The sequence below is a fragment of the Rhynchophorus ferrugineus genome, unplaced genomic scaffold, assembly GCF_030347505.1.
Source record: "Rhynchophorus ferrugineus isolate W39M unplaced genomic scaffold, kcgeb_rfMv2 rfM1, whole genome shotgun sequence".
NCBI lineage: Eukaryota > Metazoa > Arthropoda > Insecta > Coleoptera > Curculionidae > Rhynchophorus > Rhynchophorus ferrugineus.
In genome coordinates, this window is record NW_027472580.1 from 45,651,287 (window position 1) to 45,673,921 (window position 22,635).

At 29.5% G+C, this 22,635-nt stretch overlaps 1 protein-coding gene across 1 annotated transcript in view; it reads right to left on the minus strand.

Annotated features, from left to right (window-relative positions):
• Nucleotides 1-1,983: 1,983 nt before the first annotated feature.
• LOC143206858 (scavenger receptor cysteine-rich domain-containing protein DMBT1) overlaps nucleotides 1,984-22,635 on the minus strand; it is a 180,692-nt gene continuing 160,040 nt past the window's right edge. Inside the window, exons 9-13 of the mRNA XM_076419672.1 lie at nucleotides 16,100-16,276; nucleotides 3,958-4,178; nucleotides 3,658-3,896; nucleotides 3,190-3,414; nucleotides 1,984-2,291 (exon numbers count right to left, since the gene is read on the minus strand). Coding sequence (XP_076275787.1) covers nucleotides 2,125-2,291; nucleotides 3,190-3,414; nucleotides 3,658-3,896; nucleotides 3,958-4,178; nucleotides 16,100-16,276 — 1,029 coding nt within the window. The 3' untranslated portion in view covers nucleotides 1,984-2,124. The remainder of the gene's footprint in view (nucleotides 2,292-3,189; nucleotides 3,415-3,657; nucleotides 3,897-3,957; nucleotides 4,179-16,099; nucleotides 16,277-22,635) is intronic.

Consider the following 22,635-nt stretch of genomic DNA (forward strand, 5'->3'; position numbering starts at 1 on the left):
AACGTCTTTCACACTTTTAGAATTATCTTACAGGAAGTGTTGTAACTACCAAGGCCGTCATTTTGATGATTTGTTTTTCAAAAAATATGATTATGTTTAATTAACATTAGTTTTAAATTTTATTCAAGTTATTTTGTAAAACTTTTTCAATTTTCTAAAATGAATTTTTCTTTGTACGACACTGTACTTATAGTTAGATTAAACTGTAAATACTTGATCAAGTTATAAATAAAATTGAATTAAATAAAATAAATAATATATCGGGAATTTTGAATAAAACAATAATTAAAACAATTCATTTTGCTTTATTTTGTATCACATGATCATGTGAAATTCAGTATATTATGTACAAGTTAAAATGACAGGTTTTACGTAAAGACGAACAAACGTAATCGTGATTAATGTTTTCTGTATTACATTGTAAAACCTGCGCATTATCCTAAGTGTTTTTCTTTTCTGGACCTTGAACATGCTAGAGTAATAATATCCTATATTAAAAGCTTACTAATATTATCTTATTAGTAACTATCTAAATCAAACGTAATAGTTATTGCTTAAAATACTTGAAATGATAGAAAAAAGCTAGTAGAAACAATATTGGGAAGTATATATATTAATATAGGACAGTCTTACTCTTAAAAAATGGTTCCTAACTAGTTTGCTTTTTATAAATAGAACCATTATTTCCAACATACTAAATTGTGCTCGAAATAGTATACAACATAGTCATTGCGGGTCAGGCAACCCATTATACTTATAGAAACGTATCTCTGGTACAGCCAGTTAAAATACTACGCTCGTATACTATTAGCAAAATTCGTGTTCATTTTGATAAAATCGGTTCATAAAATGGTAAAAATGATCCGTAGTCTACAAATCCTAAAATTAATGGGGGATTCATACAAATTTGTGGGACTTTCTACCCACTCCATTGTTTGGAGCTGTTTTAGGGATATTGTTACGTATTAGTATCACATTAATTTCACTTAGCATCGCTGTCAAAATTAATAAAAACTTTGAAATATTAAAAATTAACGTCCTTAATTATTTGTGTTAAAAAATATAGTGTTTTGGCAATATTATATAACCAGAAGAACAGAGAGTTATTATATTTGTTATTAGTCAGCAATATATTTTTCTTACTGTTTTTATTGTTATGAAAATATTCAAATTCAATGTAAAACAGCCAGGAAAAGAGTCTAAAACAGCTTCAACAGTAAAGATTATCGTAACAAAGATTACATCATTATAAGGCTACGACAATAAATGGGTAAGAAAGAGATTCAACCAGAAAATGAAGCTATCAGCTTTAATGCCCTTCGGATGTTTTAATCGAAATCTGGAACGAAAAGCTTAAATATAAAAAAGCACATTTTATTATTTTAAATTAATACTAGATGAGATTTAGAACTTCAGGTCATTTAGAATTGCTCCTGATTATAAAATGTGCTTTTCTATAAGCTACTTTATGTCTTAATTTATACTGTTTCATATTAACGGGTTATTCTTAATGTTTTTATAAGAAATTATCTTCTCCTAATGCATCGCTTACTTTTTTATAATTTACACTAGTTTACAAGACATATTTAAAATATATAGAAATATTATAAACATGATAGACTTGATTCTTTATTCAGATATTCTAAAATAAATGTTTAACATATGTTGGCGGATATACTGCAACCTAATATACACTCTATCATAAAAACTGAATAGATATTTTGTTATATAATAAACTAAATTAAGATTGTACTAAGCATATCTAATGTAAGATGTAATTAATAAAAAAAAATTATAGAAAAGTAGATATTGAGTTTTTAATATTCCTATATATTTTTAATATTTTATATTAAAGAAGGTTTCAGTAGAAAAAGAAATGATTTGCGCACGAGGCGAACGTGCTTGCGAAACCAAAGTGATGCCGCTAAACATTCTCATAGTGCAAGGATTGTCTAAAAATATTGTGTGATTTCAAACTTATCCTCTACAGCTTTATACAACATCACAATATATATTTAGAAAACGAAATGATTTGATCTAGTAAATGTCGCATAGCGATTGTTTTTTCCTACCCATTTGTTACGTGTCGTGATAAGGCTTCTTAAATTGAACAGTGTTGATATCTTAGTCATTCGAGCAGCAATACTTGCAGCACCGCCTGCAGAGGAATATACAGCACCCGCACATGAACAACACCACGGAGACAGTGGCGGCTCCAACATAGAACCAATTGATTTTTGGATCAGATTCTTGGATGCACAGCTCTGGTGCTTCATCATGTAGACCATTCCCTGTAAAAAATATAATTATGTCGTGTTAAATGTAATATTAATAATGTATAGTAATTTATATTTTTTTGAGGCAAGATAACAAGACGCGATACAGTGTAGTTTTAACTATTGCCCTATCTTTCTCTCTTGATATTATCAAAACAGAGTTCCATCACTGGCTTTACTCTGACAATAAAATTAAATTCTCTCATCAGTTCCTCTCATTCTCATTCTGCCTTATATATTAATTGATTTGATTTTCAATTTTTGATATTAAAAGCACTTTACTACACTACATTAATCAAGATCAAATGGTTGATTCTTTTGAGTCTGTATCCCGTTCTGGTGTTATATAAGTTCCGAAGTTGTATTATTTCGTTATGGACATGAGAAAGGATTCTGTTCTCAGGTCTCCTTACAATTTTCTTGATTTCCTGAGTGATCGATCGAGTCGGTATTTGAAGCTCTCGGTGTAAGTGATCTATCTTGTAATATCTTTGTACATGTACACTACTTCTCAGGACTTTGTTATAAAAAACTTATATTGATAATTTATATTAGTTTTCACGGAACATCTCCATAAATGAATTCCGTATGTTCATATAAGTTTCAATAGTTGTTTGTACAATACCAATTTATTATGTACTGATAATTGTGATTTTCATTTTTCAATATATTTTCCTATATTTTAACTTCAATTCATTGCTTTTCTTTTGTATCAATATTCATTCCGAGAAACTTATAATTTATATATATTAAACAACGAAAGGGGCCAAATCAAGTAAAAAAGACGAATCGACGCAAGGATCCTATACATTTAATAAGCTATATCAAGTTTTGATTCTATAATTCTATTCAAGCATAAATAATAACGATTTAACTTAAATAATGAATTTTATAAATAATGATTCCGACATACCTCGGTGCTCCGAAGTGTTTGGGCAATTTACCACACCATTGCATACCAATCGGCTGGGTATACATAGTCCTTGATCGCCTGGGCAAGTAAATTCACAGCCATCCACATCTCCTAGCCCACCTTCAGTCAGGCGAGAGGTCATCAAAGTGCCATCGACATTCCTGGGAAGGTGGAACAACTCATTCCAAGTTATTTTAAACGCCGCCCTGGTTGGTGAAGTACGTCCTATACAAATATGTACCAATGAACATTGCAGTATAGCCACAACAATAAACACAACCACAAATTATATGAATACTAATAAAATGCTATGGTTTTATATAGTAGTTATGCAACCAAAAAATCCTTAACATAATTAAAATTGTAAAATTGCCGCGACGGCCTAGGACGAACAGTTCTACAATTTCAAATATTTCAAGTAGTTATGTCTTTTATAGATACATCTAAATCAAAATAAATATATATTACCTATAAATTGTATGGTAACAGAGGGATCGTTACCATCTAAACTAAGCAATGGGGCAGTGAGAACTGGCAAGTCTTTTACAAGAGATACGTTTTCACCACAGAGCGACAAATAAGGATCTATTCTTCCTTTCAAAAATATGTCGACGATACCATCGTCGCAAGAATTTGAACTGAACTTAATCCGGTCAAAATGCAGATACAGATCCCTGTCCTTATTAATCTTAATCTCCCATATACACCTGAAACAGGAAGAAAACAATATCTTTATAGATATTGAATAGTTTTAAATGATCACTCTACCTGATAGATTTTGGTGGTTCAACAAAACCTATAGCTTCATAATAGGGATAGTGAATTTCACCGTCAGTCGACGGATACATGATGGCTGGTCCGCAAAGTGGCCCGTGAACAAATTCATAGTGGGCTTCAAATAAGGGATTTGAGTGCTTGAAATAACTCAGAGCACTGTGGGCACCATCAACAATTAGTTGGAGGTTTAACTGTTCTCCTTTTGATATAACCTGCAAAATACATATTTTTAAAGTTTCTCTGTAAAACATAATTTGCTATAATAGAAAATTACTCTTAAATACAACTAAAAGCAGCATTATTAGTAAACAATATTTCGCCTCCATTCTGCCTCTGAAGTACACAAAGAATCCACTACACCGTTCAGACAGCCTTCAGAACCCCATCGCTACCAAACTCTTAACTAACTTCCCAGAATTTGAATTTTTCATCGTAATAAACCTCTCGCGGCCTATTAATCGTTATATTAACAAGTCGTTTTTTTGATCAATCTATATTCTTTGCCAACACTAATGTTAAAAAGGCTTCAAAAAAATCACATTTATTATAGCAGATTAAACAATAAGCTCCTGGTCTGATATATAGATGGCGCTATCTTGTTACGTTCCTAAGCCTAACCTCTTCCAGTCCATCCTTTTTAGCAACAGTAGAATGACTTCGCTATAGATGTTGATTGGCCAGAACTGCAAATCCGCATTTATTCTAATCTAGCCTGACAGATTTCACAGCTAAGCGTCCTTTTCTCTGTACATAGGCATTGTTGTTTAGGAGGGTTGTGGTTAAAAAATCATTTTTAAGTTAATGTTACATTTACAACATTTTAGTATAATAGTAAAAGACAAATGTATGTCAATATTACCTTCGCGTTTTTAAAATAATGCAAAATTTTTCCCATTTGGGAAATTATGAATTTATGAATAGTGGAAGAAAAATTTAAAAGGCACTCAGCTCCATATAATGCATGGATGACACCCATTGAAAGAATACAAATGGACTTAACCGTAATTTTAGTTAAAAATGGTAGATATGCTGTTGTATGAATATGATGTTTATATCATGAAGCCTAGGAAGTATTTTTAGTTATTTACAAAAGCTATAATAAGTGCTATTTAATGTTTTCAATCCATTATATGGAAGATTAGCTGTTTTAGAATAACTTAAGAAGAAATCTAGAAAGAAAAAGAATCTGGAGCTTCATATCAATTATTTTATGGATAAAATTATGGGATTCAGACCACAAAAGTTCTTACGTTCAAGGCATGTTATAAATAATTGGAATATTCAAGAATATTCAAGAATATTCAAGCAAAAAGAAAATAAAAAATCTCGAACACAGAACGAAAATGAAAGAAGAAATGAGGAAAATGATTAAAGAATTAGATCCAACTAAATTTATGCAGCTCATGGATCTTTATATTATAAAATACAAGAGGCTGATGAGCGAGTGCTCTAGGAGAGAAGGCGGTGATTAAATCACAATACGAGGAAAATAATTAAAAAATCGTACAAAAAAAATACATAGAGGGAGCAGACGAACCAAATAAGGAAAATGACATCAATAACAAAATAGATAATACATCTAAAGATTCGAAGTCAGTTCAGTCAATCAAAAATCTCAAATTGAAATTGATGAAGAGTCATGTCATGATTAAGAGATTTCAACAAAAGCGCAATTCAAAATAAAATGTCAGATAAGTTACTTTTATTCAAATCTTTGTTTTAATATTTTATTTATATCGTTTGTTTGTATACTTCTACATGTGTATTGCTTAGATTAGGTTTTCTTTATAAATTTTATTTAATTTATTGCAATAAAATTTGTTATATGATATAATATTTCTGCATTATTTATCTGCTTCGAGGAGTTATATAAACCGAAAGGAATAATAAATCACAAAGCTTCAAATCCTAAGTTATCAATTTATTCCAACGACTTGTTATTACGTACATCTTATATTTACATAATCCTGAAAATTCATGGCACTTCATTTAAGCATTTAGCTTTTTTCATCTTTTGAAATATCTATAATATCAGAAAGATATAGGTGTAATAACAAATAAACAAAAAACGTATACAAGTATGACCATTTTTCATTCCTACCTTTAATACAATCTTCAAATAAGTTCTGTTTTCATATTATTTAACATAGAAATATACCCTTTGTTCCATAACAATCTACAAAACATTTAACTAATTATTCATACTTAGTACACTTATTTTCGTATTATCTGCTGCTAATGTTCTTTATGAAATAATAAATACTTATATTACCTCAACAAAATGTTGTTAATAGAAAATTAACCTAAAATGACTTTTTAACTACAACTCTCGTAAACAACAACGCGTAAAAAAGGAGGCGTAGCTATGAAATCTGTCAGGCTAGATTAGAAAAAATGTGCATGTGCAGTTTCTTGTGTCAATATTTCATAACATAATGTTGTTTTCTTTAAAAATAATAATAGTTTAAGGATAATAGGTTTTTATTATTTTGAAGATAATGTACTGTAATGAGTCAAATAAAGGATTGATTGATGAAAATGAAAATTATTTTGAAATCAAAGACAATTTTTTTTATGAAAGAGGTATAAAAAATAATAGGACTAAACTGTACAAAGCCATCGACCAATTTTTGTATCGTTTTTTTTAATTTTAGGACACTTATCCATAATAATTCGCTTCAAAAATAGTAAATACAACTTAGCCGCCTCAATTAGTAAACCATTCATTAGTATAACATATAAGTTAGGTAATGTCACATCTATCTATATCGCTAAATTAGTGGCTATTAGTGGCTTAACAAGATGATCTCAAACTCTTGGATTCCTAGATATATGGCTGACCAAATGATTAAAGAGGTTATATCAAAAGAATTCTTACTTGCTTACTACAAATTAAAGATATATTCCCCTTTATAATTTTTCTATATACATACATACATACTTTACCATGATTTATATTTTATTCCAAATGTATATAGATTCAATAACGTGGAAATAGCAGTAAAATATAGTCTAGTTGAAGGTCGAATAAACCTTTATCAAGAATGGAGTTAAATATGTAATGATTGTTTATAGTGAAAGAGACTTTGAAAATATATTTCACATTTGTTATTAGTTAATTTTCTTAAACTTTACTTTCTTCTTTCTTTACTTAATTAATACTAAGTATTATTTTCTTTACTTATTAATAGTAATTATTAACTTAATCAAGGATAAGACGATCTGAACTTCTGGCCTTCTGAGGTCGTCGAAATTAATCAAATGTATAACATATAATTTTATATGTATACAATTTTATGTGTTCGTCTTTTTTTTTACCTTTTTTATATACTTTATATACTCAACATTTTGTTGGATTGTTCCACTCTGTGCGCCGTTTTACTTATACGTCTGTGAATATTCAGAAAGAGATTCAGAAAAGTCGCAGCCCAAGTCGCATAACTCTGTTGTGGCTATTAAAAAAACTGTTATTCTATTGATGCATACTTAGCAAATATTCATAAAATATTTTTAACAAAAAAATTTAACCGACTTCAAAAAATATATAAGGAACTCGCTAAAAAGTAAAAAATAATCAAACTTAAATTTTTAATACAAAAATATTTTAAAATAAAATATGTACATAATAATTGTTGTAATAACTAAATAAGAAAAAAACAAAAAACTTATTTAACCTATTCGCGCAATATATACCAAAACCAATTTATCCATTTACGATATTATTTTAACCTCTACCGACTGATCACTTTGAAGTCGGTGCCTCTTTTAACCCTGTTTTAAAGCCTATTAAAAAACAGTAAACAGTTGCCTGTAATATGTCTACGCCTTCTCATATGATTTGGATGGATATGTGGTTTATATGTGGATAATATGGTTTGTGACATTCCCTCAATTTCTCCCCTTCCTTCCATCAGATCTTGACTTGTTTCCAAAGGGATCACCTCCGAAATACACTCTTTCGAAAATCGGTCCATAATTGACGAAGAAATCGGCGAACATACATTAAGAAAATATATATAAAGCCGAATTACGAACCATTTTTTCAGCAGTAAATATAATTTTCTAAAACGGTTATCTAATCTCTCAATTTTTAAAAAATATTCATTCATTTGTAATTAGTTTCATTTCAGCCATAGGAACAATTTTCGACAACCTTCTGAATTATAATTTCACTGATGGAGTCTATACATTATAAAATGAAAACTATGTTTACATGAAATAATAAAAATAATTGTAATGTTTTTAAAACCATAATATCTAAAGACAAAAGTTATTGACCAATTTAGTATTTCTAAATGTAATGTTTCATGAATTTTTAACACACCGCAAGAATATTAGTATTCCTGTTAAACATTCTGCATATTGTTAGCATCTGTTATTGCCATATTTTAATGTAATGGCCGGAGCGTAATTTTTATAGTTTAGGACAAAATCTCGAAATTTAAGGGGATATAAAGCGTACTAGCGTACTAAAATTAACGAGCAAGCATTATTCGTATATACCCACTTTAAAAACAGGAAAATATCTTTTAAATAAGATAATTTGTATCTTCATACAAATACAAATACAACAAGATAATTTGTTCATATTAAAATAAAGTGGATTTGTTATATATTCACACTAGGAAGTGTTGTGTGCCCGGATGCACAGGTATTGAAGAAATGCATCATCGTTTTCCGTAAAAAAAGCTATCTTTAAGAAATGAGTAGAAAACATTAAAAATCCTAAACTGGTTGGGTTAAACATGAAACAGATTTATGATCGTTACCATGTGACATTTTTGTGATACATTTAAACTTTCCTTTAAGTACTTAAGAACAATTTAGTGATGGTGAAAATAATACCACGAGCCCAGAATATGTACAAAGGGAAGTGGATCAAAATAAAAATTATATAGAAGGTAAATTGAAGAAGTCAGTCACATTTCTGTTCATAATTGTGACCATTAATTTCTAAACTGTCTTACTATATTTGTAGTGCCTATTTTGATCGTTCCAGACCCACAACCAGGGTGTTCGAAGCAAGTATCATTGACATTTGAACAAACTCCAGAAGGTAATGGTAAAGTTTGTATTCATTCAGCTAGTATCAGCCTCTCTGCTCATTCATACTGGTAATTACTTGAGTCTATAAGTTCAGTCCAGATGTTGCTATAAGAGTAAACAAAGTTTTACGTTGTACATCTCAGGTTATTTAGTAAAACTTATTAAAAAAGAAATTAAGTGTGATTTTTGTTTACATACAATTATAAATAAATCAGTAGACCCACAAATTGAGGCTGATTTTATAGAGACAAGACAATATCTCGTGCCCCAGACTTTAACAAAATTGTTTTATTATATTATCAGTAGGTTTTTGAGGTATGTCTTATTTTATTCAGCGATTTTGCTACGTCTATAATATAACAAAATTTTTGTCAATTGTTTAAAAAAAAAAGTGAATTTAAAACCGTTCAATTGTACATTCCATAATGATCTTTTGGATAAAATATTAAAAGTACTAACGAAGAGACGGAAGAGAAAATTTTAATAAGTTTTTTGCTTATGTTTTTATATGTATGTATATAATATTTATATTTTATAGATATATTTATTTTTATATTATATTTATACTTTGTGGATTAAATTTATCCATTATAAATTTATATTTATTGTTATAGTTTATATTTATACTTATTTATTTTTACAGATTATATTTATATTGATTTATTTTTAAATATTATATTTATAAGTATATTTAATTGAATTTAACTTAATAAATTTATTTCAGAAAAAATAGTTTTTTATTTAAATTGCATTGGTCAATTAAACATGACGTCAAGGCTGTCACGTGCCAAACATTACTAATGAGCCAATCAAATGTCTTCACAGTAAAATATTTTTCTTACAGATGCCTATAATGGAGATTTAAATTGACCAATCAAATTATTTGAATGGCCCTTTATGTCTCCCTCTGGATGTGGGGTATAGCAAAACTTTGCGCCAGAGTCCCCTATTGAGTTGCATCTCTATTATTCTATGATTGGTTATTGTTTTATTTATACAATTTGTATTTGCATCATTTATTTATTTTATACATATTTTCTATTTTGTTTTTGTCCACTAAGCATAATTTAAATTATATATCAGAGTTCTAATTAAATAAATATTCATTTAAAGTCGCTAAACTATGCAAAAGTGTTGAAGCGACTATATTTTAAAAAAAATAAGTGGAAGGAACACCAGAGGGATTAATTTAGAGATGATAAATGTAACTGATATAATTCGAAATATGTTACGATTAGAATTTAAAGTATATTTTTTAGATAGCAAAAAAATGTAATTAATATTATTTCAATAAAATTATATTGCCCACTATAAATTGCTACCAGTTTCTAACATCAAATGAATTCTAGTAAAAAATCAAATATCCTTCGAAGAAATCTAACCTTTGATCTATTTTTTTAGCTTACTTTAAGTATTTAAAAATAAGTACTATGTGATTTTTTAAATAAGGGCGGGTCGATACCGAATGCAATGAAACAAATTGTGGGTGAAGTGTTCGAAATTCTTTTTTATCTGAATAAACCATGTATGCTAAAATGTATGGCATTTTTGTATATAACGTCGTTCAAATGTCCGTCTTTTTCTCACACTGGCATGGATATGACTGCTCTAATTATCAATGACACTATCATATAGATCAAGATGATCTGAATCGAATATTGGCCTATTGTGTTATATACCTTCTTTAATCGAACAATCCTTGTGGTGAACTCAAGTAATCACTGTAAGAGATAATAAGAAGGGATGAAAAAATATAGATCAATGACTTAATGAACTTTTACTGGATGAATTCCATTTGATGAACTTTATGTGCACCGTTCTAATAATTCACCATCTAATAATTCTAATATACCACGAGGCGTTGATAATTTTGCGGAGAACTTAAGTTTAACGGTTAGTTTGGATCGTTAATATTGCATTTCCTTGAGCAAGTCCATAATTGAATATCCTAGGTCTACACTGGTTTCTAGTTTTACTTTTTCAATAACAATTTATTGTGGAGTATTGATTCAGTTTGCCATCCAAGCAATCACCACATTTGATTGAGCCTGAATGAAGGTTTTAAAGGATTTTCAATATAGTTTCCTATCTGGACAATTAAATAGATAATAAATATTTAAACCAACAGCCAATATAATCCAATTTTTTAACACTTGATAGATTTATAATAATTATCCAAATGATATTTTTTTGGACATATCTGTATAATTCAATGTTTACAAAATCTCAAATTTCACTTATAAGAATCAGTCGTTAGTAGTTCCACTGATAAAGTTAAATATAACAGTTATAGGATCTTCGAGTTTAAAGGAGATAATTAAAGTTTCCTCCGAATTATTTATACTACCTATAAAATATAGCAAGTGATAGTGCGAGATTTTCAAATGCCATTTTAAAAAGCTTTCATTACACTCATAAAATAACTCAAGTTATATTGAGGCATTTCATTGAGTTAGTTCAGAGGTATTTATTAAATATTATACACTCAAATAAACTAAACTGACAGGAAAAGATAAATTAATTTAATATTTAAAACACTATTATATATATTTTAATAGACTTCAACCAATTTAAAATCATATTGACTTACTTAAATTGGGAATAACATTAAGTTTAAAGATAATTTAAATCCTTAAGAAAATGGTTCTAAGTAAATCTAACTAAAATCTTGTTCTTGTCCTGTACGAGGGAGTTTTTCCGTTAGATGGATCTAGTAGTACTTTGATATAACAACTGCTCAGATATTAGTTTATGTTTAATAATAGTAAGTTTAATCGAAGTTATACCTTGGCAAAGGTACATTTAACAGAACCAAAAGTGTGTTGATACTTTTGTTCTTGCTTGAAAAATCATACATACACTTATGCTTCAATGGTTGTGAAGTGTACGTAGTGCAAAAGGATTTTAACTGAGGAATTGCAAACCATATGTGTTTCTGCAATTTATGCAAAATCTTTTTCACCTTCTTAAACGTAAGCAAATAATATTCAATGAAATTTGGGCTAGGGCTTGAAAAAGTGATGCAAAATATTTGACCAAAGACATTACTGATTACAAGAGTTATGATTAGACATATATGTCATTTTGTTTTGTTGGCATCAAGCTTCAAAGCTATACATGTTATATATTGCGAAAGTAACACCATCATAGATTTATACCTTCTCGAAAATGTCAAGTTTCGTGCCTGAAAACGTGCATTTGAAATCAAAAGAAAAAAAGTTAAAGTTATTGTTTGCTTGTAGAAACTTTCGGAGAGCATGCTCTAATATTAAAAATATGTGAGGTGTGGTTTCGAAAATTTAAAAGTTATGATTTCGATGCGTAAGGCAAAGCATGTTCTGGTAGAACGAAAAAGTTTAAAGATGCAAAACTGCAAAAGCTATTGGATGAATACTGAACCCAAATCCAAAAACAATTGGCAAAAATATTAAATGTGACCTAAGAAACGATTAGCGACCGATCAAGAGTAATGGGGAACATTCTAAAGATGGGAAGGTGAGTACCACATCAATTAAATGATACGCAAATGGCAAAATCGTCTGTGAAATCTGTCTGTCTGCAAATGGCAAAATCGTCTGTGAAAATTTTTGTATCGAATAGTGACGGGTGACGAAAAGTGGATTTATTTTGAACATCCTAAGTACAAAAAATCATGGTTATCACCTGACGAAGCCGTCCGATCGACTCCAAGGTCAAATAGTGTTGGTCGCAAGACAATGTTCTGTGTTTGATGGGACCAGAGTGGCGTAGGGTATTACGAACTGTTGTAACCTACAGCAACCGACAACAAATGAACAATTTGAAACATGAATTCATCAAAAATCTTCCAGAATGCACCGTCTCATAAAGAAAAACCGGCTAAGCAACCGTTTAAAGTAGTTTAGTGGGACATATTATGGCAGGCGCCGAACTCTCCAGATCTTGCTCCGTCCGACTGTCAACTTTTCGCATAAATGGGACACGCGTTTGCACAGCAGCCCTTCGCTGATTTCGAAGATGCTAGAAAATGTCTGGATGAATGATTTTGCTCAAAGGACAAACATTTTTTTTGGGATGGCATCCATAATTTGTTTAAAAATGGGAAAGAGGCCAATTAGCATCAAGTGGCCAATATTTTGAATAAATTAATTTCCTTAAAAATGAAGTATTTTTTCAGAAAAAACTGGTAATGACTTTCCGGTACACCTGGTAAAAACAGGAAAATAACACCGAAAACAACAGAACAAACAACCACAAGAAAAAATCACTGTACCTTATAGTTTTGTATTAGATTGGCAAAAATAAACTTCATAAATTAAACCAGATTAAAAAATAAATATTATTTTCCAAACGTAATGAAGGTGCTTTAAGTTTTATCGTTAATTTTGCACGTAAATAGAAATAATACCTTTTGTATTAGTCTAATATCAGTTTGTATCAGAGAATAGAAATAATTTAATCAGAACAATCATTAACTGATCTGGTTATTCCTGGTTTAATCTTCTTATATTCTATCGTTTTAATATAATGCCTTTTGTATCAATAAAAGACATTTTTAAGGCAGAAGACGACAGAATTCGCTAAAGTAATATATATAAACTGAAAATAATTGAATAGAATATGTTATGAGTATATAAAAACTTGCAAAAAATAATTTGTTTAAATTTAGTGAACTAAAAATGAAAAAGCTGTTTTTATCCTACAAAAACATAATTTTAGAAAGAACACAAAGTTAAAATAGATGTAGTTTTTGCGTGTGAAACTTTTTCATGGGAAATTCCTAAACGATCGTATTTTAACGAAAGTAGTAAATTGTCGTACACAAAAAAGCCATTATGTTCCTCATTCATGGTACACAATGACGATAAAATTTATGTTTAATAACCACTGGTAGCTCTACAAAATACCATTTGTTGGTAAGAGTGTGCCACTTGATAATAAAAGCTGATAAACTTGCGCTAGTACCATAATAATTAGTGCTGATATCTATGTTTATATTAAGTTATTATTTTGTGTATATGCGTCATCTAAATTTGTGACGTCAAAACGCCGCAATGTTGGCATATCAACTCTGAGTTTTAGTTCAGTTTTAGTTCACTATTGCTTTCAAGAATTTTGCATACGTCAACCAGGCGACTTTGTCAGGCTCATTCAGCATTGTGTCTCTTTTAACTAGAACAAAATGAGAAGGAAAATATTTTCTGATTCTGAAACCAATTTACAATTTGCGGCAATCAATACATTAAACATCTTGATGACGTATGTACAAAAAACTTTGAATAGACTATACTATTATGGCTGCTTCGTTGTCGATATGGATGGCTATCATGAACTAACCCATTACTTTTGACTCTTGAGATTGTCATAGTGGATGCACTCTTATCGCCAGTAACAATATGCTAAAGAGATCGCTTCTTTTCTTTGCCTGGCAAGCAATAAAATTACGTTGTAAAAATAGTTCGAAATGAAAATTTAAATTAATTGTGTGGTAACCGTTTTCCTTCTTTTTGGATCTTTCCCATCGTATGGACGTTTATGGTAGTACAGAAACACTTGATTCATTAACTGCTGAATTTTTTTGAGAGTTTGAGTTGGCTTTTAATCCAATAAGTCTTCTAATTTGAACTTTTATGGTCCTCCAGGCTGTTCCTTGTTATTGGTATTAAAATAAAATTATGTATTATATAATGGGCTTTGGCAGGAGATTCCTTCAAATGAAACAACAAAAACACTGAATGTCAATATGCAATTGTGCACATTCTATGATTAGTGTCTGCATAAAAGTATAAATAATTCAAATGTAAAATTATTATTTTATGTAGTGGAATGGCAAAACTAATCAATTCGAGCATTTCTGTTGTTAATATTGTGTAACGTCGCTTACATTAATATTTTCCAATGTATTTTTCTACGTATCTATGCATCTACGTATCTTAGCGGTTGGTGCAAAAATTGGTTTGCAGGCGACATTGGGCTTCAGTTCTTCGGAAATAAGGCTTGTCAAACAATGACTGCTACAGATACTCGATATCGCTATATATACATGATATCCAGATATCCGTATTCTTTCTACCTAAATAATATTGAGGTCCACATGGAGTTTCAATTAGACGATGCTATACGCAATACAAGCAAGGGAGGCAATTCAATTAATATTACAAAGGTCTATGTCAACAAACCCACAACCACTTACGCATTAAAAGATGATATTTATCTAGAAATTAAATTAATGCAAAATACTAATAGAAAATTTTGACAAAATAGTGAGTGTATACAGATAGTGCAAGCTGGGGGCAAAGAATACTGAAAAAATATTGATATATCGATATATTGATAATATTTTTGCCGATAATTTTTGGATAGTTTTTCAAAAAAAAAAATACAATTTTTAATAAACGTTTAAAAATTAATACTTAATTTTAAATATTTAGTGCCTTTTGGTACTTTATTAAAAATATTTAAAAATATGAATATTTTTTTAATATATTTTAAAGTCTCCTTTTACTATGGGTTTATCTGGACTGGGCCTAAAGTTTAACGTGGGCTCCGAACCACGGTCCTCAGCATTAAGCCTACCGACTGGCGAGTGACCAGCTTCAGAAATCATCCCATAAGATATCGCGTCTTACCCAGCCTGGTTATTGGTGTGACTGGGATCATTTTCCTCGTCGGATTTTAGTCCTCTTGCCTAAAACATTCTCAAATTTTGAACAATCACAAACATAAATTTATTTGTCCCATCGGCTTTACCACTGCGCCACCAAGCCGGCAATATGAATATTTTTTAAGGCTGATAAGGTCGATATATTTTTTGTAAAAATTCGATAATTTTCATAGTTGTTGCAAAAAAAACTATTTTTTTTCTGATATATAGATATTTTAAAAAATATCGAAAAGGATATATCGATATTTTTCTGTTTCTTACATAACTCCCTATGTACTTTTATGATTCAATAAATCTACAATTACAAAGTATTCTAATTAATTGAACTCTTGCGTAAGAAATTGTGTTGAAACACCTTATATTAGAAACATGCATTCGTATTACAAATTATTTATTTATATATAATTTTATTCATAATTAATAGATGTAATTCATAATTAATACCTGCGTGGAAAATGATTGGCGATTACATATGCAGGTTACATCTCCAGCTTGTGCGGCTTTGCTCAATGTAATTGGATAGGAGGAATTTGAACCTGGAGCTACTGGTTCCCATACCACCAGTTTATCGACCCGATCTTCTAGGCAGTTCGTACAAGGCCCGGAATTGTATGGATGATCCTAAAATTGAATAAAAAGGAAATTCTGAAATAAATGACAAATTTTATATGTGTTATAAATATCTAAACATATCCATAAAAATCGATCTAAGTCTAACATATTTCCTGAAAACATTATGATATTGCGATTTCAACAATGAAAAAAATAAATAACGGTATTTTCTTGAAGTACCGCACAATTAGTTAAAGTAAGAACATCGTTAAAAACACATACTGATTTAGATTAACAGGTGTTACTTAAATAAATGAAACTAAGTCAAAAATTCAAGTGCTCGACGAAATAGTATTGGTGTTGCATTAGAACCTCATCTCAACTAATTGTAAATAGAAATTATGGCATGCAACAAGGACTCAATAATGAAATTAACTATATACATATATTTTTTCATAATTAGAATTATACATTCTGTAGGATGTTGTCATGAGAAATATTATTCAACTGATGTTATTGCAAGATTGGCTTTTATTTGAAAAATAATAGAAGAAGGAGAAATGTTGTTTTTGTATTTTAACAACCCTATATCAGCAATATATTTATAAGTGACAAATAATGAGAGTTGAAATGCATTAAATAGCTATATATATACATATATATATATATATATATATATATATATATATATATATATATATATATATATATATATATATGTACATTATATATCATCCTTGTTAAACTTCTTTACTATTATTTATTCATTTAATTATTTATTACTCCAGACACTTCCCAAAATAAAATATGTTGTACAATAACGAAGAAAGTAATTATCTACGGTCGTTTGGCAGCTATGAAAATGAAGAACATTATCTTAGATAAGTAATTTGTATCTTGAGCTTAAAGTTTGCCAATTAACGGTGTATTCTAGTCAATAAATGTGAAAAAATCGATTCTTTTCATATTTCATTGTTCTCATATTCTCAAATCTTAACTCTTTAAGAATATGCCCTTAAGAGTGTTTTTTAAATTTTAAATTAACTTCGAAGATATAGCTGTTTTAGTGACGTGACATCTAAAAACGAAACTTGAAAAATGGTTGACATGACATATCAAGTTCTAAACTATTCTAAACCAATTTATTTAAAATTGTGTGACTCTTCTGTATATATTCCGCCGGACAAAATAATTCTATAACAAAATTTATCATATATAACAATATTTTTACTATTTTAGGAAAATCTGAAAATATCAAAAATATTGTAAAAAAATTCTCATTTTTGCTTGTTGTTTGATTTTTTAACATTTTTTGCGGTCAGATTACTAATACGGTTGCAATCGTGTTAAGCCGGTTACTTAATTTTAACTATAATGAACATCTGGCAACAAAATGGATAATAAAAATATCGTACGTTTTTTTAATTTATCTTCAAAAATACCAATCAAACCGCTCTTTTTTGAAGAAAGAACTTTTTTCAAGAACTGAGGAAGAAAATGTAGCACCGAAATCTAATTTCTAAAACATTGAAGTTATGTACGCAAGTGATTTATACAAGCATTTCAAGCCAAAGTGAATAGAAAATTTATTCATTTTGGAGTTGCATAAGGTTCCCTACTCATCTTGGCTCTCTCTAATGATCTATATTCTCACAGCTAGGAAAAATTTGCGTTTTACGCGGATGATGATATCATTCTACGCTTCTAATCGTTCAAACTTATACTTCGCAAACTGCCAGAACAGTAAAATATAAACTATATGACGAAATTTCGAAAGCAATTCGATTCAATTTAATAATCATAATAACAAACGATAATTGTAAGATCAGATTCAGAAAGCTCCTGGGAAGAATAATTTATTTTCAAAAGCTATATTTATATAACGGTCCTTAAACTGAGTCTCGATTTTTAGAAGTTTCATATTTCACTTTTTTTAAGCCTGTTAGCTTGATTGTACGAAACTGCTGGTGAGGTGTTTTATGACGATGAGGTGCAGATAATTTTAACATCTTCAGTAATGCGGCACACCAAAATTATTTAAAACACAAAATATATAACGAACAAAATATAAAAATATGTTTTCATTATAAAAGTATATGAGAATCAGGCCGAAACTCGAGCTTCAAAAGACATTAATATAACTAAATAAATTCTTTTATTTCGGCGTATAAAAGAGCCATCCCATTTGGGTCTATTTTTTAACAGCTTTCGGGTAATGCACTGCCATTTTCGTTGAGCATAAAACGCCCATTAAGAAGGCGACGAAAAAAATCACAATAAAACGGCCAAAAGTCAACTTTTGAACTTTGCTCATTCTAAATAACTTAAAACATACCGCCGTAATCCATGAAAAGAATATTCCATTAATGTAAATTTAAAGGAAATAAAAGCCTTAATCAAGACATTAAAATTTATTACGCTCTGCATTTAATAACCATCAGACAGACAGCTTTTGTTAATGTTAGAGAACGATTTTTCCCAAGTAGGAAATGAAAAATGATAAAGTAGCCAGCCGACTGTTGTGACGAATAAGAACGCATTTATTTGCTCCTAACTTGTTATTATCCAAAAGGTTCAAATATTTTGTCGGGACAAAACTAGAGCCATTAATTTTGAATCAGGAAATAATTGTATATAAATTAAATTCTTTTAAACGAGTTAAATTAGAATATTGAAGATGTTCAGAAAATAAATTTGTAAACAATTTAATCAAAATGATTTATTAGTTTGAATTTGAATATGAAATAAGTAATAAAAGAAATTATTACAAGCATTATTAATGCACATCAATACCAACAGCAACAGTAGTAAATAAGTAACTAAAAAAAATAATTAATTAATTAACATTCTCGTCTTGGTGTAAGCAATTGTTCCTGTAATATTTAGGTCCATCCATAACAATTCACAGTAGTTTATTCAGAAATAGTTGTATTATGTTAATATTAAATCTCTCAGAACATCTCTATAATGGTATTCTGAAAGTCTATATACGTATTAATATCTGCTTGTACACCAGCAACTTATTTTATTACTTATTTATAGCAACTTGATGATATGCTCTTATGTGAACACAAAACTTGTCATATCACATTACCGGATACTAAACCGGTTTCATAAAATATTCAGTGCTGTATTAATTTTGATATTTAAGACCTCTGAGATGTATGTGGTGGTTATTCGGTTTGGACAGCTTAATTTAAGATATTAATTAAATCATAGTTATAAGCTTAAGTAAAATTATATGTAAGTATTTCCAGCAATACTTGTGTCAGAAATTCAAGGGTTAGGTGTGTTTTTCAAAGCATGGATGTTTTCATAAATAGTTCATGAGTGGGTGCTTTGAGCACTTTCAATCCACGTTTGGTGATCTTACAGCGTGAACTGCGATATTTTTACCCGAACTCCACATAATTATGCCAAGAAATATCTCACATAACTGTGGAACTAACATTTTTTAATTTAATTGAATACTATTTTATTGACGACACTGAGCAAATACTACTACGTTTTACTTAAACGATAACTACTACAACTCGAATAGTTACTTTACTTTAGTAGAAAAATCTTAGAAAAAGAGCAGTTTACATTAAAATTAGTGGAAAAAAATTACAATTGTTTAAAAAGAAGCGAATTATCACATCGACATAAGCTAGCTCAAATAGCTTAATAAAATTAATAATAAGCCTCGTAAATCAACTTCAGCGATGTTAAGGACGATTGGAGGGTGGCGAAACAAAAAATCAAAGTATTAACATCTGAAGTTAATATTGATGTTGATTCTATATTTGGCAACCGAATTATGAATGTCATAACCTTTTTCATCACATTGTCCCCAACTGCAGTATGTAAAAAAAAGAAGCAATGTTGCTCGAAGTCAAGCAAACGTGATTTTGAATTGGGACATTACTGAACTACATTTAAAAATTACTGGAGCATTATTATTGAAAGTAATCCTGTAATTTTATAATCGTAGTTATGCTCGTAAATTATTGTAGTGTCCCACTTTTTCTATAATATTAATTTGTATAATGATATATGAAAATCAATAAATAAATGGAATTTGTCTTCGAAAATCAGTACCGGAAACTTTATCTCACCTAGAAAGTAAGCCGAAGAGGAGAGTATGGATAGATGGACAGTTACAGGATACTGGAATTGCAGAGTAAAAATTAAAAAATTACATATTTTTAAACTTTAAATGTTTTTTTAAATTATAGCTCGCTCAGTTTTCATCGATGAATGGCCTAACTTTTTAATTGTAATTTCTCTTCTATCTGTAAAAGAATCATGATTAAACGAATTTTTAGCAATAATTATGCAGTTCTACTGTTCGTGAATATTCGATAATTTTATTACATATTTATGAGGGTACTCCCAGATGAAATCGTACTAATAAAGAAAACATAAAATATTTATGGAAAATATATTTATTTCTCAGGGTAGTCCCCGTTTAGTTCTATATACTTTTCCCAGCAGCCCTATTTATAGTGAGACCCGTCAAAGTTGTTAAAATAACCTTCAGCAGCAGAGTTCATTTTTACCGATAATAATCCGATCTGTTAAATCTGGGAAATAGGGTACAATTCAGACTTCAAACTTACTTAATTTGGGTGTCACTTTAACGCGCGTGCATTTTTGAAGAAATAACACACATTTTTAGTAAATACGATAGTTCTTTTCAGATTTCATCAATGGGGCAATGTTGTTTTCAGTGTTGCTTTTCCTTTCTTAAGACACGAAACTACGAGCACTCTAAAGAAAATGACATTATATGACTGAATGTGAATAGATTAATTCACGTTTGAAAATGTTGACTTAATATGTGATGCAGTAATGCAAAAAGATATTTGGAAAAGCCTACCATGTTAATGTCATTTATTCTATCATTGTGAGGACTTTCTTTCTCATTCTATTGTGGTCATCTCATGTAGTATATCCTTGCGATATTCGTTTTGTTGGGTTAGACTTCTTAAGAGTATAATTTAGATAAATTTCAATATTGGTTTCACTGAGGTCTTTCAAATAAAAGTAACATGTAGCGATGGCCGATAATTTCTGTATATGGGTTTATTAAAAGCGCAACTCTGAAACAACTAAAACAATAACTTTATATAGTTATAGGATTTAAGTTCACAATTTTAATACCTCACTTATAACTTCAACTATAAAACACTATAATTTAGAAATCAAACAAATATAAAAAATACCCCTATGAATATAATGACTGGCTTTTGATCAGTTCTCTCTTAATTTTAATTTCCATCACCAACTATTATTAGTTAACTTCTGAATTATTTGCCGACCTTAAAAAAGTTACACATCATATATAAAGAATAATATAACTTCTCCAACAAGAGTAGAATAACTTGTTATTTAAAATAATATTAACACTACGTAGAAAATATTAAAATATTTTTTAGAAGAATGGTGAATGCGCAATGATTAATAAATTGATTGCAATATATATTATAACTAGCGACCCGCCCCGGCTTCGCACGGGTGCAATGCTGATACTAAATTAAATACACTACAGAAAAAGTATGAACGTTGTATATAAAAACATAGCGGCCCGCTCCGACTTTGCACGGGCATAAAATATATATGCCTTACGTCACTCAATGAAAACATGATTAAAATCGATCCAGTATTTTTGGTTCATTCATTACTGCCCTTGGCCTGCACGCATTAAATTTGGAGTAAAACAATTCCTCTTCCCCTATACTTACTATGAAGATTTCCTGCTATCTTTGGAATATCTAAATTCATACAATTTTTATTACATTACACATTTTTAAACGCAAATTTTAAATTTGTAATATCTCCGAAAATATTTGTTTAATTTACATGCTGTAAGGAACCATATTGATCTATATTAATTGCACACTGTATTTAAGGTACTTAATTCGATAAGGATTAATGCCGTATTGCTTAAAATAGCTTCGTAAATAAGCCATTTTCTCACGTACAAAGTAAACAATAAAAATGGTTAATGTGGGTTATCCCTAAAAGATAAACATATACCATCGCGGACTTTTTTGTAGACCTTTTTATGGTGTACAATACTGTAGTACATTAATTTGATCTAACTCGTAGGGTTAGGCAGCGTTTTTGCTAATTGCTAAATAAGACTAAAAAAATAGGTTAATTTACGACATCACGTTAGAAACCTCTAAAATTAGCAATGTTGCCTTAGTATATTATGCATGTATTATACATATAAACCTTCCTCTTGAATCACTCTATCTATTGAAAAAAACCGCATCAAAATCCGTTGCGTAGTTTTAAAGATTTAAGCGCACATAGGGATATAGGGACAGAAAAGGCGACTTTGTTTTATACTATGTAGTGATATATAAAATTTAGCTTCCTACATCTGTATATAACTTTTAACTATGCGAGACCACGTGCTCGCAATATTCTTTAAAGAA